This window comes from Diceros bicornis, chromosome 20 (genome assembly GCF_020826845.1).
Source record: "Diceros bicornis minor isolate mBicDic1 chromosome 20, mDicBic1.mat.cur, whole genome shotgun sequence".
NCBI lineage: Eukaryota > Metazoa > Chordata > Mammalia > Perissodactyla > Rhinocerotidae > Diceros > Diceros bicornis.
This window is the reverse complement of record NC_080759.1, coordinates 6,079,475-6,102,731: the sequence shown is the minus strand read 5'-3', so window position 1 is coordinate 6,102,731 and position 23,257 is coordinate 6,079,475. Positions and strand designations below refer to the sequence as shown.

The 23,257-nt window shown below is 57.7% G+C and overlaps 1 protein-coding gene across 2 annotated transcripts in view; it reads left to right on the top strand.

Moving 5' to 3' along the window:
• ELL (elongation factor for RNA polymerase II) overlaps nt 1–22,971 on the top strand; it is a 72,794-nt gene extending 49,823 nt beyond the window's left edge. The window contains exons 3-12 of one of the 2 annotated variants that reach the window (XM_058563781.1): nt 972–1,093; nt 1,417–1,580; nt 4,059–4,333; nt 7,326–7,450; nt 13,946–14,042; nt 15,312–15,786; nt 18,348–18,414; nt 18,614–18,785; nt 19,946–19,990; nt 20,740–22,971. In XM_058563781.1, the coding sequence (XP_058419764.1) occupies nt 972–1,093; nt 1,417–1,580; nt 4,059–4,333; nt 7,326–7,450; nt 13,946–14,042; nt 15,312–15,786; nt 18,348–18,414; nt 18,614–18,785; nt 19,946–19,990; nt 20,740–20,856 (1,659 nt within the window). In that variant the 3' untranslated portion in view covers nt 20,857–22,971. The other variant, XM_058563782.1, reaches the window with a different exon arrangement.
• The last annotated feature ends 286 nt before the right edge of the window (nt 22,972–23,257 follow it).

The window sequence follows — 23,257 nt, the reverse complement described above, 5'->3', positions numbered from 1 at the left end:
CACAGCAGCCCCCCCCACCCCCATTGTGCTGCCCCTCTTGATGATCACTTGTGTCCCCTGCCTAGCTGTGACAAGCTCCTGCACTCAAACACAGGGATTACTTTATGTGGCATCACCGTGGTGACAGAGGGTTCTGGAGGGCCTTCCTGTGCCCTGCACAGGGACTGGCAGCTGGAGTGTGGGGTCCTCCCGACCACCTTCCTCAGCAGCCCCCAGGCCTTCACCTGGCGTGGGCAGGGGCCAGAGGGTCAGCCTAGGATGCAGTGGCCTCTGGGCATGATGCTGTCCTTTCTGCACTGAGCCAGGCACCTTGGCTGGGACTAGTGCTATCTGTCTGTGTGCTGGCCAGGGTGTCCATCAGTTCTCCCGGGAGGGCTGTGGTTCCTGGCTGGGCTGCAGAGGCACTGTCTGAACATGCGTCCTATGCCTCGGTGTGTTGGGGGAGTGCTGCCCACCTGTGAGCCCTGCAGGGCCTCTGCCTGCCTTGTTCATGGCCAAGGGGTGGTGAACGGACACTCCAGTGGAGTCTGTGCCGGCATGGAGGAGGCGGAGAGGGCGTCACTAAGCCAGAGTGAGGGTCAGAGCATCTTGGCTGAGCGCAGTTCATCTTCCAGAGTGTCCCAGGCCAGATCTGCCCTGTTTGGTGGGGAGGGAAACCGAGTCATGGCCCAGATCATGGTTGGGTTCCTGCCTCCAGGCGTGTCCTGAGTGCTCTGTGTTCCTCAGATTGTGATGCCATTGCTGCTTAGAAGCTAGACTTGGGCTCGCTTCCTCTTGGGAACTGAGGACCCTGAGTTTAGTTAAGGGCAAGGATGGGGACAGGCCGGGCCACTGGTCCTGTCACTGCCAGGAAAACAAAGGGGTGTTTGAAAAGAGAGCGCTGGCACTTTCCCACTGGAAGGGTCATGCTGCGGGGATGGGCCAAGGTCCCCTCCGTAGCACCTCCTGGTGACGTCCCCCTCTCCACACAGCACATCTCCATCCCCCAGCCCGATTGCCCCGCGGAAGCGCGGACCTTCTCCTTCTACCTCTCCAACATCGGCCGCGACAGTCCCCAGGGCAGCTTTGACTGCATCCAGCAGTATGTGTCCAGGTAAGGTCCTGCCCCAGCTGCCCCAGGTGTCCTGATGGGCAGACCCTCCCCCCACAGCCCACTGTGCAGACGTTTGCCCACCGCCTCTGGCACCGGCAACCCGTTCTCTCCAGCAAGCCTCGCTGCCCCTTTCAGTGTGTCCAGGGCGAGAGCAGGTCCTAGTGCCCGCATTCCCTTGTTCTTCCGGGTCAGGATTGCCCTGTGGAAGCCAAGTTGCCCGACTCAGCACTGAGCCCTGTTTCCCAGCTGGGTGGGGGTGTGGGCCCTGAGACTGTCCCTGGCATCTGAGTTGTTCGTCCTGACTCCTGGCCCTTGTCTTGCAGCCATGGGGATGTCCACCTGGACTGCCTGGGCAGCATCCAGGACAAAGTCACAGTGTGTGCCACCGACGACTCCTACCAGAAAGCGCGACAGAGCATGGCGCAGGCCGAGGAGGAGACGCGGAGCCGCGGTGCCATTGTCATCAAGCCTGGAGGCCGCTACCTGGGTGAGTATGGGGCCTGGGGCTCCACCATGGGGGCTCGTGCCTGCCGGGCAGCTGTCGGGGGGGAGCAAGAGGGACTCGAGGCCGGGCCAGGCCGGGAGCAGGAGTGATGGGTTAACATAGGTATGGCCCCCAAGTAGGCCCAGCGGGATCAGTGTCAGGTGAAGGTGCTGCTGCACCAGCTGCATTGGCTGGAGACTGTGGCATCTGTTGCCTTCCGAACCCCGAAATGGACTAAGGGGCCCCAGAACTCCAGGAATTCTGAATCTGAGGGCCCCTCTCCCAGGGTGCTGCCTCGGGGACCTCTGCCCATCAGAGACGAATGTACTCCATGAAGGCAGGGCTGCCGTGTGTCCTCTGGCTGCCACCCCTGCCCTCATCTGGCTCCTCCCCGAGGCCAGTGTGGCCGGGGGCAAAGTGCAGACGGTGAGATGCACCCCACAGTGGGCAGCCTGTTGCTGTATCGCAACCGGGAAGGAAAGGTGTTGATTCTTTGCTTGATGGGAAGCCTCTGGCAGCTCAGCATCTGCTTGGAAACAGTTTTGGTGAAGTTGAGACACCGACAACATTAAAAGTGGAGAGAATAGTACTGTTTATTTAGAAAGCTCCATCATCCTACTGCAGTCTTCCCGCCTCCTGGACCCAGACGGAGTTCAAGAGTCTTCAGAATTCATTGCTGGGGAAGAAGTGCGTCAGGCCTGAGAGAGGTGTGAGATGGCTTCTAGCAAACCAGAACCTTAATGGCTCTCTGGGTTTTTTCTTTTTTAAGAAAAGGTGAGGGGATTTCAAACCCCCCCAAAGAAGCATGTGATTTCACTTGCTCGGCAGTGGCGTTGGCTCTGAACGAAACCCCAGATATCAGTGCAGCTGTCAGTCGTGCTAGTCAGTGCTGGGTCCCCATCAACCTGGCCAAGTGTGTCCAGGGAGCCCACGCCCTGGGCCGTGAACTGCCACCAGAATCCCGACATGCTTCACCTGCCTGCTCTCACCGCAAGATGCAAATGTGGATATTTGTACACATTGTAATAAATTTGTGGGTCCTTTGGCCAAACACTTGGTCAGAAGTTTGTCTCGTACTACTCTGGGTACAACGAGGGTTTTTGCAGCGGCTAACGTTCTTTTGGAAACACTCATCTCCTGGCCTCTGAAGCCGCAGCCGTGCATGTCTGGCTGTGTCGGGTCTCTCCCCTAATCTGTGTTGACCCACCAGCCAGGTCCTCTGGGGACGAAGTCCGGCTCTGAGGATTCTAAAAGCACTTCTTCCTGAGCTAATTTGACAACTCAGATATGAGGAATAAGAGCAAAAGGGCGTCGTCATGGAGAGAGCTGTTTGGCTGGAGGACTTGAGGCGAGCGCTGACTTGACTCCCGTTCCCAGGTGGCAGGGACGCCATCCCAGGCGGAGTTAATGACTCTGAGTGGAGGTGCCGTCCCTGGGGAGCAGTACTGGAGGCTCATGGAGGGGCAGCCGTTTGACCCCCTACATGTTGCTGTCTGTACCGGGAGGGTGGGGGAGCACCGCACTGTCCCTGGGGCTCTGGGCACAGCACCATCTGCCCAAGGAGCACCTGGGGCCACAGCAGGGGATCTGCTCGCACCCCGAGGTCTCCAGAGCAGCTGCCCAAGCAGCTCTGACGCCTTTATGCACACCTCCGTTTTCATCGAAGAGCGTGGCAGATCCCATGGGGCCGGTGTGGTACTGTGACGTGCAGGCTCTGGAGGTGCCTGTCTCTGGCAGTTCAGGGACCCTGCCTTTTTTTTTTTTTTTTTTTTTTTTGTGAGGAAGATCAGCCCTGAGCTAACATCCATGCTAATCCTCCTCTTTTTTGCTGAGGAAGACCAGCTCTGAGCTAACTTCTATTGCCCATCCTCCTCCTTTTTTTTCCCCAAAGCCCCAGTAGATAGTTGTATGTCATAGTTGCATGTTCTTCTAGTTGCTGTATGTGGCACACGGCCTCAGCATGGCCGGAGAAGTGGTGCATTGGTGCGCGCCCGGGATCTGAACCCGGGCCGCCAGTAGCGGAGTGCGCGCACTTAGCTGCTAAGCCACGGGGCCAGCCCCAGGGATCCTGCCTTTTTAACATCAGTCCCCTCTCCCCATAGTGGTCAGGCATTTTGGGTCCCCAGCATTTAGGCTGCCTGTGATGAAGTCAGTTGAGGCTGTAAGCACACTTCTACTTTCTGCAGCCCCCACTTCTGGGACTGGGGACCCTGCAGGTGCCTGGTGAACCATGTGTGCTCAGCAGGTGGTATGCTCGGCCAACCAGCGTTCCCACCAAGCAGGCTGTGCTGGACGCAGGTCAAACTGTCTTCCCCTTGGGCTTGGCGTGGGCGTGGGCTGTTAGCCGTCACTTTCATGTCTCAAGCCTGTGGGCGTCCATCTGTCTGCTTGCTTGGAAACTTGGTGTTGCCCAGGCAGTGGAATACCTCAGCCACCCCCTCACGCCCTCTAGTCTCTAACGCCCTGGCTCTCGTTTTGCAGGTAAGAAGGTTCAGTTTCGGAAACCAGCCCCAGGGGCGACAGATGCTGTGCCCTCTAGGAAGCGGGCGACCCCCATCAACCTGGCCAGCGCCATCAAGAAGAGCAGCGTTGGTGGTGTTAGTGGGGGCAGTGGGGTGTCTCAGAGGCCCTTCCGTGATCGGGTGCTACACCTCCTGGCACTGAGGCCTTACCGGAAGGCCGAGCTGCTGCTGCGGCTGCAGAAGGACGGCCTCACGCAGGCAGACAAGGACGCGCTGGATGGCCTCCTCCAGCAGGTGCGTGCTTTCCCAGGGCTTGGGAGTGGGGTCCAGTGGCCTACAAGTGGCATCGGTAGACGGTCTGGACGTGGGTGGGCTGGGAGCATGGCGCTCACTGTCTGGAAGCCCAGGGGTGGGCCCAAGACCCTCCTCCTTGTCGTCTGCTAACGCAGGCACAGCATGAGGATTTAAGATTTCAGCTGCACGAGGTTTTTAGAATCGAATGAAGCTGAGGGCACCCACACATGAGTTAGTGAGAGCTCAGCCTCCACCTCGGCAGTCAGGCAGGGCCCCTGCCACTCACCGGCTGTGGCTCCAGGAAAGGGCTTCATGTCTGGACCCTCCAGCTTCTGTCTGTGACTAGGGCATGACTGTAGTGCCTCTCTTGGGGACGAGGGCTAAATGGGAAGCAGAAAAGATGGAGCTGCACAGATGCAGATCTGGGCTGGGGCCCAGCCCCACCCATAGATCCTGGGGCTGTGGGCAGGTGCCGCCCCCACCCCCCTACTTAGGGAAACTCCTGTGTCCCGGGGACTGAGGTGCTTGCTGGCCCCCCACGTCGCTAGGACCTCAGGGGCTCCCATGTCCGCTCACCAGGTGCCTCCACATGGATTTGGTCTCTTGGGCTGCCATCCTCCCTCCATGTGGACGTCATGTAGGGGAGGACCGAGCATCGATGTTTCTCCCCGTGAGCTCAGGAGTTGGCTCAGGGCCTGTTAGAAGATAGATAAATGGCTTATTGGCGCAGAAATTTTCTTTGGCAAGAGGCTTGCTAAAGCATCCAGAAAGCTCCAGAACCAGGAACAACATTCCCAGGGGACTCATTTCCTTGGAAAGTCACATGTGTCAGCCTTGTTCTCAGGAATTCGAGGGAAGTACGTGGGAGGCCCTTCCCCTGGGCTCTGCAGCATGGGGAAACCGAGGCAGGGCTGAGGGGAGCTTGACGGAGTTGTTAGACGTGAGCCAGGACTGAAGACATGGGTGGGACCCACGCCCATCCCTGAATGTGCCTGCAGCCTGCCTGTGCTGCTGTCCAGCCAGGCCCTCAGCCCCTGGTGTGGCATTCTTAGAAAGGCCCTTGCTCCCGTCCCCCTCTCTTGCCCTGTTTGTACCCGGATTAAAGACGAAACAAGTGAATGAGCCCCTCAGACACAGAATGTGCAACTTACCTGACTGAGCACATGGTTACACCTGAGATTTACCCTGTGCCTAGCCTCAGATGCGTCAGGCACCCTGGCCACAGTTCCCTGGAGAGTGGGGTCCAGGGATGCTGACACAGTTCTGGCTGGGGTACCTGCTCCAATTTTAACCCCCCAGATGCTCTCGGCCCTTTCCCGGGACCAGAGAGGCACCGTGCTTGGCTCTGGCTTCTCTGGTCAGCTTGGGTTTGGAGCCTCCTAGAGGGCAGCCTAGCTGGTGGCTGTGGGCAGAGTGTCCTCCCTGTGCCTGCTCTGATTTCTCCCAAGCAGCCCCATCTGCGTCGTGCTTCTGTGTTTACTGTCCAACTTGTTCTCCCCAGTGATTGTGGGGAGTGGCAGGACCCCAACAGCTTGGGAAAGAGGAAGGTCTCAGGGGTTGTGCCTTCCCCAGGCTGGTCATTTCCAGCCTCCCTCAGTGACCAGGGACTCTGATGAAACTACACTCCTCAAAGGTGCCTTCTCTCTTCCTTGTGTTTTGAAAACATGTAAAGCCAGGATTTCAGACATCTGTCTCCAGGGCTGGCTGGGCCTCAGAGAAACCCACAGGCCTGTCCTCCATGGGTAGGAGTGTTGATGGGTGGGTGGCTCTCCTGGAGAGCATTTTAGCAAAACATATCAAGAGCCATAAAAATGTTCAGAGCCTTTGACCCACTAATCCTGCTTCTGGGAAGCTGGCCGAAGAAAACTATTGCCAGCGTGGAAAAACCTGCACACAGTGACATTTGTTTATGCTACAAAGAAACTGGAGATGGCAACAGTGTCTGACAAAGGAGAAACGTTTGAGTAAATCACAGCGCAGCCACTCGGTGGAATATTACTCAACCATTAAAAAATGCTCCCTGCGGAAACTGCTGTGACATGGAGTCCTCTTAGAACCCAGCGATGGGGCAAAACAGCGGCTGCATGCCAGCCACACAGCTGCATACGCATGTGCTGGACCAGGGCACTTGGCGAGGCAGTCACAGAAGTCCTGCTTCAGGGCAGGAGCTGAAACCTTCAAGCACCCTTAAGGCAGAGGTTTTACATCTATCTTTGCAAACCGTCTTGGAGACAAGCTCACCTTTGGTAACCAATGGGAGCAGCGCTGGCTGGTTGCAGGGAAGGTGGGCTCAGCCTGGTTCCTCTAGGCACCCCTCACCCAGCACCCGCAGCCTCAGCTAACTCTGCCATGGGAGCTGCAACTCTGAGAGAGGGTGTCTTAGTCCATTGGGCTGCTGTAACAGACTACCATAGACTGGGTGGCTTGTAAATGACAGATGTTTACTTATCACAGTGCCTGGAGCCTGGGAAGTCCAAGATCAAGGCGCTGCCAGATTGGGTGTCTGGTGAGCCATCCAGTCCTGGTTCATAGACGGCGGTTTCTCACTGTGTCACCACATGGCGGAAGGGGCGAGGGAGCTCTCTGGAGCCTCTTTTATGAGGGAACTAATCCCTCCCAAAGGCCCCGCCTCCTAACACTCTTACATTGGGGGTTAAGATGTAACATGAATTGTGGGAGGACAGAAACCTTCAGTCCATAGCAGGGGGAGGCTGTGATGGGGTCTCGGGAGTACAGGTGGTAGCCCCCCTTTTTGGAGCCAGCCTGGCCTCCAGCACCTGTAAGATGTGTGCGTCTAGACCTGCTGCCCTGACTCTTCCAAGGGTCACCGCCCTGGCTTGCAGGGGAGCCACGGGGTAGGGTGCTGTCCTCTTGCCCCTTCCACGTCTGTCTGTGTCCTTCTGTGTCTCTCCCCCCACCCCCTATCAAATGCTTTCAGGGATGCCTGCCTCTGCAGGGCTTCCTGCAAGGTGATGCTAGCTCTGCCTTGCAGGTGGCCAACGTGAACACCAGGGACGGCACATGCACGCTGAAGGACTGTGTGTACAAGGACGTGCAGAAGGACTGGCCCGGCTACTCGGAGGGGGACCAGCAGCTGCTGAAGCGGATGCTCATCCGGTAATGCGCCTCCCCATCTCCCATCTCTGGGCATGTCCCCTCCCCCAGGCCTGGGGCAGATCTCAACTCGAGGATGCTGGGGTGGGCTCACCTGGTCCCGAAGGCCTCGGGGCTCAAGAGCAGGCTGGAGGGGTCTATGCCGACAGGCCATCTTCCCCACTGCCTGGGTAGCCCACTAGGCTTCCCACTGGGAGTGGGTGGGATAGAGGGTGTGAGTCACCATCCTGAACACCAAAATGCTGGGACAGAAGGCCTCAGTCCCCCCAGACCCATCCCACTGCCCCCTCCCATGAAGCTTCTGCCCAAAACCTGCGCATCCCCACAGGCTTCTGCTGAAGGCCGCTCCCTTCTTAAAAAGAACCTCTCAAGAATGTGAAGCAGAGAGAAAGCAAGCAAAATAAAACTCCCCACAGACGTGATTAAGCAGCGTTAATTAAACGCATCCTCTCTCAGATTAATTTCGACCTGAGGTCGGGAGTGGTCACAGTGGCTCTGGGGAGAAGTGGTTAAGTAGGCACCCAGCTCAGGCAAGCAGTTAATGATGTCCCTCCCAGCTGATGCCTGGCTTGGGAGCGAGGGCTGTGAAGCACAGAGCAGGCTGATATGCTAATTAGTGCTTAAGTGATTTCTCAGGGACTTGGAGCTATTTTTGAGGTTTTTTTTTTTTTAAGTTCAGCTGTTTAAAGCAGTAATTGCATCTGGAAAGCAGAGCTGAGTTGGGGCCACTCAAGCTGAAACCCGAGTTCCTCCTCAGCCCTGTGAGCGCTCACCTGCTGGCCCTAGGTCACCGCTCTGGCTGTCTGGCGGTCTCTGGGTGCTCGGGGAGGCTGACAGGAGGTGGTCTCAGCAGAAAACTCCCATTCCCTGGTTTCCCCTCCCTGGGGGTCTTCTGTTGCCCCAGCTAAACATGTCTTAGGTGGGCACGGTCACCTCCTGCAGGTGTTTTCCTCCGTCACACATTTTTTTGGCAAAGGGTCCAGTGTTGAAATGATCAACTACACCCACCCGAGTGCTTTGAGGTGACGAGGGGCACTAGAGGGTCCCCGCGAGGCTGTTCCCAGCCGTCTTCCCTCAGAGCCTCTCACTTGGTGCCCGTTGATTTCAGACCCTGAGTGAGCAGCCCTTGTGTGTGTTTGCGTATGTGTGTGGGTGTGTGTGAGGGGAGTTAGCAAACAACACCTGGGCTGAATCTTGAGGGGTGTTGGGTGGAAGGTTCCTGGAGCCATGTGCTCTGGAGCCAGTGCAATTCCAGGCTCACGTTTCCTCCCTCCCCCTCCACTGAGTGAGCTGCTGGGGCTCTTGTGAGTCTGAGGGTACTGGCTTTCACTCTGGGCCAGTGCAGTGCTCTTCTCTCTCTCTGCCTGGCTGGAAACTGCTCAGGGCTCGGGCAGTACCTGCTGCCCTTGGAAGTGCGAACTGGTTGGTGTGCAGAGGTCAGAGTCCACATTCCTGATGCCCACAACCACACAGGTTACCCGGAGCGCAGTCTGCACAGCTTTTTTCTTGTTTTGTTGCTTCCTCCCTGAAGACAGCCCCACTTAGAGCAGTTCTTGAAGCCGCAGCCTCACAGCAAGAAGGAAAAACAGGGCCTTGGGGTGTTGCTGTTGTTATGGGGAGGCGCAGAGACCAGTGTCACCCCAGGAGCCATGTGCCTCCTTTCGCTCCTTTTAGTTCTAAGCTCGTCCCTGAGTGAAGCATGCCCGTGGTTCTAGGCTCTGCTGGGCCTGTGGCTTCGCTCTGAGCAGATGCCCATTCTAGCATCGGCTGTGTTTCTTTTGATACTTCCTCTGCACTTCTAGTCCCCGATGTGTAGCTGCTCAGGCCTGGCCTGTTCCAGGCAGCATCTGTGGGTGTCCCAGTGCAGGATGAGGCCTCGGCGACCCTGCCTGGCCCCATACTCAGTCCCCCCACCCTGCCCGCATCCTGGCCTCGCCTCCCGTGGGGTCCAGCCTGGACAGCCCGAGCGCAGTCTCCGTCCAGCTCACACCCAATCTTGCTTTCCCTGAAGTTGGTAATAACCCTCTTGGCTGCCTGCTTGCTCTCTCTGCTCAGTGTCCCTTGCCCTTCGTGGGCAACCCCAACCTCCCGCCGGTTGTCCTATGGCCTCTTGTCACTTGCAGTGGATGGGGGTCCTGCAGGTTCTGCAGGAGCTGCTTCCCTCTCAGGGCCTCCCGTTCCTGGGTCTGCAGTTCTGCCCTGGTGCTGATGGGATGCAGCTGAGGAACGGGCTTTGGGAGGTCCGCTGGCCGCATCTTGATGCTCGGGCAGCAGTCATGCTGAATCGGCAGTTGGCCAAGTCCAGACTTCCAGATTCAAAGGAACTTTCCCTCCACGTTGAAGGCCTGGCCCCGGGGAAGCCCTGGAGGCTCCCAACTGGCCTTGTGCCCCTCTGCACAGTGACAGGCCACTTGGTCACAGGCTGGCCTGGCGGTGCTCTGGGGTGGGCGCTATGGCCACAGTGTGAGAACTCGCCCTGTCCTTCTTCCCATCCCAGGCGGTCGTGAGAAGGCCTCACTGGCCTCCCTCGCGCTTCCTCTGATTCTGCCATTGGTGGGCTATGCTCCTGGACTGTTTGCCGTTGTTTTCCTGTTGTCACCTCTCTCTCTCTCTCTCTCTCTGTTTTGTACTTTTGGGAGATTTCTTCAGCTTCTCCCATTGTCTTTTTTTTGCCATTGTTTTCAGTTCCCAAGCGTCTTTCCTGTTGACTTTTTATAGCATGATGTCCTTACTCCATGGGAGTGATGCCATTTTTAATCTACTCTCTCTAAGGATACTTTTTTTAATTGATGTCATAATAGTTTATTACATTGTGAACTTTTAGTTGTACATTATTGTTTGTCAGTCACCATATAAATGCATCCCTTCACCCCTTGTGCCCACCCCCCAACCCCTTCCGCCTGGTAACCACCAAACTGTTCTCTCTGTCCCTGTGTTAGTTTATTTTCCACATATGAGTGAAATCATGCAGTGTTTGTCTTTCTCTGTCTGGCTTATTTTGCTTAACATGATACCCTCCAGGTCCATCCATGTTGTTGCAAATGGGACGATTTTTGTCTTTTTTTTTTTTTTTTTTTTTTGCGAGGAAGATCAGCCCTGAGCTAACATTCATGCCGATCCTCCTCTTTTTGCTGAGGAAGACTGGCCCTGAGCTAACATCTATTGCCAATCCTCCTCCTTTTTTTCCCCTTTTCTCCCCAAAGCCCCAGTAGATAGTTGTATGTCATAGTTGCACATCCTTCTAGTTGCTGTATGTGGGACACCGCCTCAGCGTGGCTGGACAAGCGGTGCGTCGGTGCACGCCTGGATATGAACCCCAGTAGTGGAGCGTGTGCACTTAACCACTAAGCCACAGGGCGGGCCCTGATTTTGTCTTTTTTTATGGCAGTGTAGTATTCCATTGTATATATACACCACATCACTTAACGTTGCTTCCACTTCTTGGCTATAGTGAATAATGCTGCAGTGAACAAAGGGGTGCATAAGCCTCTTTGGATTGTTGATTTCAGGTTTGTTGGGTAGATACCAAGTAGTGAGATAGCTGGATCATAAGGTATTTCTATTTAAAAATTTTTTTTTGAAGAAGAAGAGTAGCCCTGAGCTAACAACTGTTGCCAATCCTCTTTTTTGCTGAGGAAGATTGGCCCTGGGCTAACATCCGTGCCCATCTTCTTTTACTTTATATAGGATGCCGCCACAGCGTGGCTTGATAAGCGGTGCGTGGGTCCGCGCCTGGGATCCAACCTGTGAACCCCGGGCCGCCGAAGTGGAACTCGCGAACTTACGCCACTGGGCCGGCCCCTATTTTTAATTTTTTGAGGAATCTCCATACTATTTTCCGTAGAGGCTGCACCAGTTTGCATTCCCACCAGCAGTGAATGCGAGTTCCCTTTTCTCCACAACCTCTCTAAAATTTGTTATTTTTTGTCTTGGCGATTATAGCCATTCTAATAGGTGTAAGGTGATATCTTAGTGTTGTTGTGATTTGCATTTCCCTGATGATTAGTGATGTTGAACATCTTTTCATGTGCCTATTGGTCATCTGTATATCTTCCTTGGGAAAATGTCTGTTCATATTAAGGATACTTTTTAAAAATAACAGCTTTATTGAGCTCCAGTTTGCACACACAAGTCACTCACTTAAAGGGAGCAATTTAGTGGTATTTAGTACATTGACAGTGTGTGCAACCATCACCTCTATCTAGTTCCAGAAGATTCACCCAAAAATGAAACCCCACATTAGCAGTCAGTCCCCATCCCCCGTCCCTCCAGCTCCTGGCACCCACTAATCTGCTTTGGTCTCTTTGGATTTGCCTCTTCTGGATGTTTCACATAAATGGGATCAAACAGTATGTGGCCCTTTGTGTCTGGCTTCTCTCACTCAGCATGATGTTTTCAAGGTTCATCCATGTTGTAGCGTGTGTCGGGGCTTCATTCCTTTCTATGGCCGAGTACTGTTCTATGTGTGATGGACCACATTGTGTTTATTCATTTATCTGTCGATGGACACCAGGATCGTTTCCAAACCTTTTGGCCATTGTGAGCAGTGCTGCTATGAAGTCGCATGTATAAGGATTTGTGTGGATATAGATTTTCACTTCTTTCCCATATATACCAAGGTGTGGTGTTGCCGGGCCACATGGCAATCCTATGTTTAACTTTTTGAAGAACTGCCAGACTCTCCTCGGTGGCTGCACCATTTTACATTCCCACCAGCAGTGCACAAAGGTTCCAGTTTCTCCACGTCCTCACCAACACTTGGTATTTTCGTTTTTTTTTTAAATTCTAGCCCTCTTAGTGGGTGTGGGGTGGCGTCTCACTGTGGTTTTCATTTGTTTTTCCCTAATAACTAATGATGTTGAGCATCTTTTCAAGTGCTTATTGGCTTTTTGTATATCTTCTTTGGAGAAATGTCTATTCAAATCCTTTGTCTGTCTGAGGATATTAAGGCTGGAGTTTTGTTGTGTATTTAAAGTTTTCATTCCCTTATAGTCTCTCTCCTTTCAAATGCATTTTCCTGTCTGTCTCTTTTGGGGTCTGACATTGCTCGCCTGGAAGCCCAGCTGCAACCTCTTCCGGACTTTTCTCTGGGTAGCTCAGTTTCCTCAGGAGGGCTGCTGAGGTGTCTCTGAAGCCCCCATGGGCCGCTGTTTCCTCTTCTCTGGATGCCACACCTCTGTCCATCCCATCGTCCATGTGTGGCCCGAGCAGCTTCCCAGCTACCTGGAGAAGGCCTAGGCTCCTTCACTACTGAACACGCCTTGGGCTCCCTTCCCCACAGCCCCACAGCAGACCAGCACCCAGCACAGGGCTGCAGGGGGACAGCTTGGCAGGAGCCCTTCTCTGAGGTCCCTGGGCTCACCCACCCGGGCCCGTGGGGCTCTGCAGGCTGGAACTTGGTGCACGTAAACACCTGTCCTTGGTTTTCCATCTGTAACCGGAAGTGGTGGTTGCCTGCCCGTGGCTGGACAGCACACCTGCTCTGCCTTGGGGACTGTGTTGCTCTGGCAAGTGCCTGCATGTGGCAGGTACTTCTCCTGTGGCTCTCCTTGCCTTTGGGCCACCATGGAGAGGATAGCAGAAGTGCTCTGGAGTGTAGCCATTGATCAAGGAGGTGGCCTCTGCTCGTTCCTGGTTAGAGCAGTGGAGACATGGCCCTGGACCTCAGCCTTCCTGCAGGGCATTGGAGGGCCCTTGGGGCTATGCACAGCCCCGAGCCACCTGCCTGGGCTCCCATGACACTTGCAGCCTCTGGGAGTGTGAGAGGTGAATTGGAGAGGGATCCCAAGCCAGGGTCACTACCGGGGCCTCCATTTGTACAGGTGTTGGGGTGTCTCTTCCCTCATCCCTGACTGCATCGTTATACTCAGGTCCATGTGGGCCAGTGGCTGCCCCTGCCATCCTCAAGGAGGTGTGGTGTCCTGGGCTTCCAGGAAGGCAGGTGCTGAATCCTGGAGGCCTTTCTCACACAGACCGGGGCATCTTGGTCCTCTTCTGCGGTCTCTAAAGTTTCCGAAGGGAACGTTATTATTGGTATGAACAATTGTTTTTAAAAGGAGGGACCAGTACCCCAGTGTCTCCAGCTTGCGCGGGGAAACAGCACGGATCGTGTGAACTGGTCTGATCAGTGTCTGGTCAGTTTTATGTGGGTCCTTGCTCTCCGTGGTAATGGGAGTCTAGATGAGTGGGAGGTCAACTGACTCTTCTCTGGGCACAGAAGGATACCTAATGGGGCAGTCCTCTGAGCAGTGAGGCCAGGCCACAGTGCAGCTGTGGATGAACCTGGGGCAGGGTGTGCTCAGGCCACTCTCTGCCCACCAGGCCTTGATGCACTCATCACGCTCAGCCTTGCTTTGCTTCAGTGGGGCAGTGGGCCCTTCCCAAATCACTGGTTGTGGGTGGGAGAGTGTGGTGTCACTGCAGAGACCAGTGGGCCTGGGTGTGCCCCATGGAGCGCGTCTTCAGAGCCCTCCAACCTACCCTGCTTCTCCTTTGCAGGAAGCTGTGCCAGCCACAGAGCACAGGCGGCATCCCTGGAGACTCTGCTGCTGCCAGCCCTCTGGGCGAGCATGGGAGCTCAGCCTCGCCCCCCCAGGTGGGAGCTGCCAGCCCGGGTGTGACAGCACGGTGGCGGTGAGGGAGGGTGGGTGTCACCCGGAGCCGCAGGCCTGACCCGACCTTGGTGCTTGGAGAGCCTGTTGGGCCCTCAGCCCAGGGCTGGGAAGTTTTCTTCAACGAGTGAGCAGCTGGCTAGCTTCCCCCGGGCTGGGGGTCCTGGGCCTGGGACCTGGGTGCGCTTCCCTGGGACACCTATGGGTGGTGTGGCCGAGGAAGGGAAGGCTGCAGGACCGCCCTGACCTCGTTTCTTCACAGTGGGCTCCTGCCTGCCAGGGCTGTCATAAAATCAAGCGTGCTGGCTGAGGCCCAGGCGCCCAGTGGGCCCTGTGAGCTGTGGCTGCTGCCGTTGTAGTCAGTGGTCAGGAAGGGGTGCTCGGGGGAGCCTCGCTGCCAGGGCTGTGTGGCTCCCGCCTGGCTCTGGCTGGGGGGATTTGGCCAGGCCCCCCTCACCATTGCTTGAACTGTTTGGTGAAAGCTGTCCCCGCCCACCTGTGTGCTCTGACTCATGAGTCCCACCCACATCCCCAGACCCCCACTCGCTAGTCCCTCTTCCCTCCTCCTCCTCTGCCTTGGAGGCACCCTGCCCATGTCCACAGCCTTGAAGCCCCCTGTGCACACCCTGCTGTGGGGCCAACATGGGGGGCAAAGGGCCTCACATAACCCATATCCCCACCGCTGCCCTCTGGGCCTAGGCCACCTGGCCCAATCCTGGCTCCCCTCCTGTGGTCTGGCCTCGCCTCACAGGCCTCAGTCTTCTCATCTGTGAAAAGGGGATGAGGCCCACGCCATGTCACAGGGTTGCAGTGGGGATCCAAATAGTCAGGGGTCTGGGGATGATGGTCCCAGCTTGTGGGGCTGCCCTGTGTCCCTCAGACTGGGCTCTCTCACTGTTTCCATTGTCTGGGGAAGATGCTGAGTGCAGCGCTGTTTTAGAATAAACCCTAGAGCTGGCCCTTAAGGGCTGGGGCCAGGCCCGCTGATGACCTGACTGCCCTTCCTCTGTTCCTCACCTTCAGTCCCAGCTGAGCTCCAGGCGTTCTCTGCCTGGCTGCTGTCCAGGCACCACCATGTGGCCTGAGCGGGCCTTGCATGGGGTCACTGGGTTTCCTTAGGACCTGGGGCTGCTGGGCCTCGCTGAGCTCAGGGTTGACTTTTTGCTGCCCAGCTGCTGCCCAGCTGCTCCCCGGGGAACACCAGTAGCTCTAGGCACAGGCTTCTCTCTGAAATTGTCTCCCTTCCTTTGCAGAAACGGCCGCAGCCTCCTGATTTCATCGATCCCCTGGCCAACAAGAAACCCAGGATATCGCACTTCACCCAGAGAACTCAGCCTACAGTCAATGGGAAGCTGAGCACACCCCACAGCCGTGAGGCCCTGCTGCCCACCCCAGGCCCGCTGGCTAGCACAGACTCCCACCTGCCCCCGCGGCTGGAGCCCCCTCAGGCCCATGACCCCCTGGCCCATGTCAGCAACGACCTAGGCCACAGTGGCCGGGACTGTGAGCACGGGGATGCGGCCGCCTCAGCCCCCACTGCGCACCTCAGCCTGCCCCTGCTGACGGACTGTGCCCAGCCCAGCAGGCCCCACAGTGGTTCCTCGCGCGGCAAGTCCAAGAAGAAGTCCAAGAAGCACAAAGACAAGGAGAGGGCGGCTGAGGACAGGCCCCAGGCCCAGCTGCCAGACCATGTGCCTGGCTCCCTTGGAGCCCCGCCAGATGCCCCAGGTAGGTGCCGAGAGGCAGGCCTAGGGGCAGGAGGCTCTGCGGGAGGGTGCTGCTGGGAGCCTGAGTACCGGCCCCATGCCCACCCTGACTCTACAGGGTGCCGAGGGGGTTGCACTGCCCCACAAGCCCCTACTTTGGCTCACCCTGCACATTTGGGCCCTTTGCACCCTGTGTTCTTGCACCCGGTCATCTGTGAATGCCTTGGCTGTGTCGGCTCCAGAGCCTCCCACAGTCCTGCTATGTGCCAGGCCAGCGCTGGGGGCTGGGGGCTTGGGACCTGATGGAGCTGAGGCTTATGGGAGAGGACAGCACACGGGAAGGGGACTGAGTTCAGGCTGCAGCTCTGGCTGCAGGGTGGTCCCAGACCCTGAGAAGGGAGCAAGGTGGGTCCGGGGCCTGCTGAGGAGTGAACTTTTCAGCCAATGGAGAAAGGAGGAGGCCATGAGGAGGTGGGAGACTGTCCATAGGACAGTAGGCGGTAAGAGCTGCAACGAGGTCACGCAGCGAGTGGGGAAGCCGAAGGTCGAGAGAACTGGGATGGCAGCAGCAGTGAGGGGTGCCAGGCTGGCCAGGGCCGTGCACTGAGCAGGGAAACCTCTGCAGGGCACTGGGGAGGCATATGGACGGGCTGGGCTGATGGTGGGGACGGGCGTCAGCACCCCCAGAACCTAGGCCACCCTGTGTTTATAGCTCCGGGCACCTGAGCTGAGCGTCCCTTGTGGGTCTAGCTTAACCTAATCAGCCTGACAAGCAACAGAGGTGCAGCGTGCCTGCCATGTGGGGCCGAGGCTGCGACGGGTCATGGACAGCCTGGCTGGGTCACCTGTTGCAGCTTTCAGATTATTCCCCCAGGAGCCCAGGAGAATCCTGAGCTGGGGGGGGGGGGGGGGGCGGGGCGGCATTCCTGAATCAGGGTGGAGTGGCTCCTTAAGGCTTTTGGATGAATTGCTCAGCTGCCCACCAGAAAGGCTGTGCCGGCCCCTCCCTCTGGCTGAGGACAGGTCCTTGTGCACCATGGTCGCTCGGCTCAGTCCTCTAGGTTCCTCTCAGCCCTCTGCCCACTAGGCTTCCCAGTGTCTGGGGGTGGGCAGAAGGGGAGAAGGCGGCCTGGTTCCAAGTGCCGCATCTGATCTGGGTCCTGCCTGGGGACACAGGCCCTCAGCAGGCTCAGCCGGGTAGCACGTTCTGTCCCATAGGGTGGGAGTGAGACCTTGTGTCTCCCAGCAGGGCCCTGGGAAGGAAGAAGGCTGTTGGCGGAGGGGTGGGGGTAGGTTGGGGCCAGGAGGATACTGCCCAGGCCAGCCCCACGCCCCGGTGTGTGTCGGCCTTGGGCAGCTTGTCCCCAGGCCAAGGTGAGAAAGTGAGGTCTGGGATCAGGCACGCTAGAGAGGAGACGGCCCCAGGGAAAGAAAAAGGACAACTGAGGCACCAGCCGCTCCGCCTGGCACCACATGATCCGTCTTACCCAGCGTGTCTCAGGCAGCTCAAATGGTGATAATGGGTGGGTGCAAAGCCCCTGGTGCCTACCTAGAGGCCCCTGTCCTGCTGCTGCGCTCCTTCCTGGGTGACGAGTGCGCTCTGCCAGGCAAAGCTCAGGCCTGATGACCCCAGGCGCAGGCGCACAAGCGGGAACCCCTGCCTCCTTGTGACAGTACTATTCTCTGCACACCTCCGCTGGCTGCAGAAGGCTCCAGGTCAGCACGTGTCCTGGGGCAGAGGGACAGGCATCATTGTAACCTGCCGTTCTGCATGGCACTGTCCCCTAGTCTGGCCCTGTTGTTCCAGCCCTGCCCCATGATTGCCTCTGACCCCAACAGGTGCTGCAAAGTGATAAAATTGCTTCTCTGTTGGGGGAAGAGGCCATCTGGAAAAAGTCCTGGGGGATAATAACTAGACTGTAGTTTCGGCTGCCCACAGTCCAGGCAGGCCTGGGTCATCCTTGGAGCTCCACTGCCAGATGGCTGAGGTGTGGCCCTTGGCACCTCCAGCCTGGCTCTGTTCTGGGGCTCCCCTTGGAGCCTGCAGTCTGGCATCCAGGAGGAACAACGAGAGGATTGGTGGGGCTCAGACCAGGGACCAGAGCCCACAGGGCTCGCAGCGCCATCAGCAGTGACAGGTGTGAGCGGGATCAGGGCCCTTCCTTGGTGGCCGTCTGTCTTTGTCCTCTGAGGCTCTGGATGGGTCCAGCTCTGGACGAGTTGCCCACGCTTCAGCCCACAATTAACCTGTCCTTTCAGCTGCTTGCAGAAGACATACCCACGGCACCATCTGGGCTCCCTGTGCTCTGGGTGGCTGTGGTTCAGGAACACACACCCTCACACACTGTCTTGGCTCACCACCTCTCCCACAGGTGGCCCTGAAGTGGCCAGATGGCGCTCACCCTGTGCTCGCACCTTTGCTGTCTTGGGTCCTGCTGTATGGCCTCGGCCCCATCTCACACAGCCTCCCCCTCTGCCGTCCTTCCCTCCGTGTCCTTCAGACAACAGAGCATGAACCTGTTACGGATCTTGCTGTGGACGCAGGAGCTGTGGACTCAGGAGATCCACGTTTGCTCTTTGTAGGTTTAAACGGGGCCTGCAGCAGCTCCAGCGTCCCCACGTCGACCTCGGAGACGCCTGACTACCTGCTGTGAGTACTTCACTTGCCGGCGGGGGGTTCGCTGCTCCTGCCCTGCATGGCGGGTCAGCAGAGGCAGAACTGAGTCCCTGTCCGTGGGTGTGAGTGCCCAACTGCCCAGCCTGTTCAAGGTTGGAGCAGCTTCCTGGGCACTTCTGGCCTCTGCCACAGCGCCCTGAGCCCTGCCAGCCCCTCTCTGCCGTCTCCCCAGGAAATACGCCACCATCTCCTCCTCGGAGCAGCGTCAGAGCTACAAGAACGACTTCAATGCTGAGTACAGCGAGTACCGCGACCTGCATGCCCGCATCGAGCAGATCACGCGGCGCTTCACGCAGCTCGACGCCCAGCTCCGGCAGCTCTCCCAGGGCTCTGAGGAGTACGAGGTAGAGCACCTGCCTGCGGGGGGGCTCTGCCAGCTGCTGGTACCCACACGCATGCTCCGTTGTGTTCTGGGCTGAGGGCCCTGCCAAGCGCTCCTTCCCACCCTGGTTCAGCCCTGTCCTCAGGGCTCTGCCACGGGAGTCTGCCGGCTTGAGGCCTGGCTCAGCCTCCGCCGCCGTGAGGCCAGTTGTGACCAACTCCGCAGGTGGGAGACGACCTGTGGGGGTCAGGGAGCACAGGGCTGGGGCACAAGGGGCCCCACCTGTGAGAGTGCCTGGGGTCCTCTCTGCAGCCACATCACAGGGACACTTCAGTCCCCCACCAGGAGGGACAGGGCCAGGCTGCATCCCCCATCAGTGCCACCATAGCCACAGTGGGAGGTGGGAGGAGATGGAGGATCCCTGTGGTCCGCCCACCTGTACTAGGAGTCCCTCGTCCTTTGGCCTAGGGCACACAGGCTCCCCAAGCCATCCATGTGGGAGCTCACTGCGGGGGGAGGGCCTCCACCCTTGGTCACCAACTCTGGGACACCAGCCTCCCCCTTGTGGCACTTTTCAGAGCTGGTTACTTGATTAATCAGGGTATTAGGGTCTCTCTCCCTGGGCGGAGGCCATTTTGGTTTCCAGAGGAGACGGCTTATGGTTAGAGCAACGATGGGGGTTCTAGAGTCGGGGACAGACGAGCGCCCAGGGCATCCCTGTCCTCCCTCCTCCTCGCAGCCCCTCTGTGGTTGCTCCTCACATCCCACTGCACCCCAGGTAGCCACAGGGCTTCTGCGTGTGGCCTGGAACAGCGGACAGGCCAGTTGGGGGCCAGGGAAGGAGGTCGTCCTGCCTGTTCTTTGCCTCCTCCTGAAGCTCTAATTGGCCCCCTCCCACCATGCAGGCCTGAAGCTGGGCCTCTGCCCCTTGCTCCCCTGGCCCAGCTTCCTCCTCTGCCTCCTGCCTTGCTAATCTCCTCCAGCCTGCTCCTCCTCTGTACTTCGGTCAGCTTCTCCAGTCAGCTTCCCTCATGCCATCTTGAGGCCATTGTCCCCAAAGGCCATTGTCCCCAGGCAGGTGGTGGTTGTGCAGGTCACAGGTTATCAGGGAGAAGGGGCCATTCAGTCGAGGTTTCCTGCAGGCGAGGGCATTGTTTGCTTTCTCTTTTGTTTTTTCTCCAGACTACTCGTGGGCAGATTTTGCAGGAATATCGAAAAATCAAAAAGGTGAGTCTCTGTGCTTTTGTGGGGGATGGGGTGGGGTGAGAAGAAGCTGTTTCAAGGTGAGCAGTGCCCAAGTCTGGGCAGGGAAGGAGGAAGGGCCTCACAGGGCTGAGGTCTCAGGTCCTCAGAGCAGCCCCTGCCCCCCTGTTTACAGCTGAGGAGTTGAGCCTGTCCTGTGTGAGCTTTGGTGCACCCCCTAGCTGGGCACCCCTGCACCCCCTGACTCTCCCACTGCTTGGTGGGTGCAGCCCCCAGGCCCTTTCCAGCTCCCTCCAAGGTCCAGGGGAGGAGCTGAAGTTCCCTGCCCCAGCCTGGCCCCATCTTTCTTCAGCTGCTAGTCTGGCGGGAACACCCAGCCTCATGGGCTCAGGCCATCTCCTGGGGGGCACCGAGCCCCAGCTTCAGACTCCCTGAGGGTCTGCTATGAGGTGGTTCCACGATATCAGCTCTTGTTCCTGAAGGCCACTAGCTTTGGGTTTACCACGTGTGCCCCTGTGTGCCAGGGTGGTTCCCTGCCAGCGAGTCCCCAGCCCGGTGTGGAAGTTTCATAATGAACCTCACCTGTGACTCCATTTCCCAGGGCGGGGCCCAAGGGCGGGGCCGGGGTCCCTGTCATTGCGTGCCAGGCACAGGCCTGTAAGCAGGGGGAGCAGGAGCCGGGGCGGCCAGGCGGGCGGGTGCTGTGCACAGTGCTGGACTGCCACCCGGCACGGCGACACTCGGATGCTGCTCACACCGCCGCTCTCTCGCAGACCAACACCAACTACAGCCAGGAGAAGCACCGTTGCGAGTACCTGCACAGCAAGCTGGCCCACATCAAGAGGCTCATCGCCGAGTATGACCAGCGGCAGCTGCAGGCCTGGCCCTAGCCCGAGGCTGCGGGCCAGGAGGTCTACTCTGCTGGCCAGGCCAACACACCTCACCGGGCTGACCTTTCTGGATGGCGGGGAGCTGGGGTTGGGGGAGCTAAAGACGGGGGAAAAAGATTTATTTAAAAAAATAAACATGAGGAAGACATGTTCATCTGAGCCAGCAATGCCGGCTTTCAGGGGAGCCCCTGCAGACCTGGTGCCCACAGGTCACAGATCCCGGGAGGTGGGGTCCTGCCTCCCTCCCCCCACACCTCCTGAGCAGCCCCCACCCAGCACACGCTCCCGGGAAGCCCACCTCCTCGCAGGCCGAAGCCTGAGGGGCTTCAGCTTCCTCTCGCCGGAAGACTCGGAGGCTGGCCTGCCTGCCTTTTCTGGTTTTCTACAAAGACAGTCACTTTTAGCTACTGCTTACGAGACTGGAGTCTATTTTTGTACAAAAGAGAAAGCATCTTTTTTCTAAACCTGTGCCTCCCCTCCTTGGATGCCTGGGGTCTAGATGCCACCCTCTGTCCTTTCTGCAGTATTACAATTGCCATCGGAAAGTTTGGTGGCGTTGCTGCAACCTCCGAGGAGAGAACCCCTGTGTGGTGGGGGGGCTGGCCCGGGTCACGTCTCCCCTGCTGCTTTCCTGCTAGGCACCAGGCCAGGCCCTCCCTCCCAGCACCTGCCTCTCCTTCCCCTCCCTGGCTCCGGTGGGGTCTCTGCTCTAAGGGGTTGGGTGGGGCCCCTCCCAGGTCTATTTGGAGAACCCCAGCTGGCCCCCGAACAGCTGCTGCTGGGAGCCGGCTGGAGCAGAGCGGCTCTTGGTGCTCCCGGCCTGCCCTGCTATTTCAGACCCTCAGCTGTCGGGGGTCACTGGGGGTTTTCTGTGCTACGAGCTCGCACTCTGCAGCAACAGTGTTGAATTTTATTTTGTGATGTTCTCGATTTTCCCCTTTGCTGCTGCTTTTCATTTCGCACTGTTGAGACCGTGTGGTCTCCATGCTGTTGACCTCACTGTGTCCCTCAGTCCACTTGTGGGTCCTGGGGTTGTTTTAGCAGAGCCACCACGAGGTTTGCACTCAGGGAGGGGCTGGGGGTCTCTGGGGTCGGGGCCCCCCCCAAGAGCGAGCTCAGAAAAGGCACCCTGTCTGCCTGCTCCGGGGGTCGCAGGCTCCGTGGACACCCCAATTGCTGCTTATTTGCTGTGCCTAGTCTAGTGTCCCCCAAAGTGTCGGGGGGCCGTGCATGCGTGAGTGTGTGAGAGAGGGGCCCCCCCAGGGCGTGGTGGGGGCTGAGGTGTGTGTGCACATTCAGGGCCATGTCCAGTAAAGCCACCAGTGGGGGTGGGGGTGGCTGCAGCCTGCAGCCCTGGGGTCACAGGGGGGTGGCTGCTGCCAGCAGTAGTGAGGCAGCGAGAGTGGAAATGCTCACGTGGACACATCTGTTCTAAGCTGTGGGGGTCTCCTCATGGCTTCCCAAAGAGCGTCCTCGTGGAGGTGCCTGCACAGTGCCCCCCCCAGCCCGAAGTCTCTCCCTCTGCCAGCCCCCAGGGGTGCCTGGAGCACCGGGAAACGATCCTTCATGTTTCACTAGCTGTTGTCTTGTTTTTCATTTGGGAGAGGAGGGAAGGGCTGAGCAGACCCGGCAGCCCCCGAGCTGTGCCGACTGCCGTGCTGTGGATGTGGATATCTGGCCCAGCCGTGCAGGTGCCGGTGAGGGATCACCTAGGGAGGCTTTCTGCCTTGGGAACCAGTTCAGGGGACTCTCAGCTCATTTCCTTGTTGTTGTTGTTTTGTTTCTTGTTTTTTTCTCCTTTAAGGAATTATGAAGCTAAGAAAAGTTCTGTGCTTTAGAAGTTGATGGACAAAAGTTCTAGCTGATTAAATATGTTCTAACTTATTGATACTGTGTTTTTTCTTTCCTTTTAATATTGTACTGTGGAGAAAAACTATTTTGAGCCATGGAGTTGGTGTTTACAAGAACTTTTCACTTTTGCCAAAATGTTACAATTGAAAGGCATCCACGTCTTCAGTTTCTTAATATTTTCTTAAAAGACCTCGTGTCCTTTTTGTACACTAAACAGGTGAATGCTGATTTTTTCCAACCTATAATAAATGTCACTGAGCCGAACCTAGCAGCCCAGGCTGCCTGGGTGCGTGTGTGTCTGTCATAGCTGGGGAGTGGGCCAGGGTCAGGAGGTGACTTGGCACCAGGTGACCACGGTGAGTGGGGCAGGGGTGGGGTACGGGCTGGGATGGGGCAGAGAAGACGTCCTGGACAACCTGCTAGAGCCGCTGCGCAGGAAAAAGGCCGGCAGGCGGAGGCTGGCCTCGGGGTGGTGGGCCCTGTGGGTAACAGGGTAGGAGGCCAGACCACCTGGTCACAGGTAGGAAATGGAGAGACTGGGGAGGCGGAG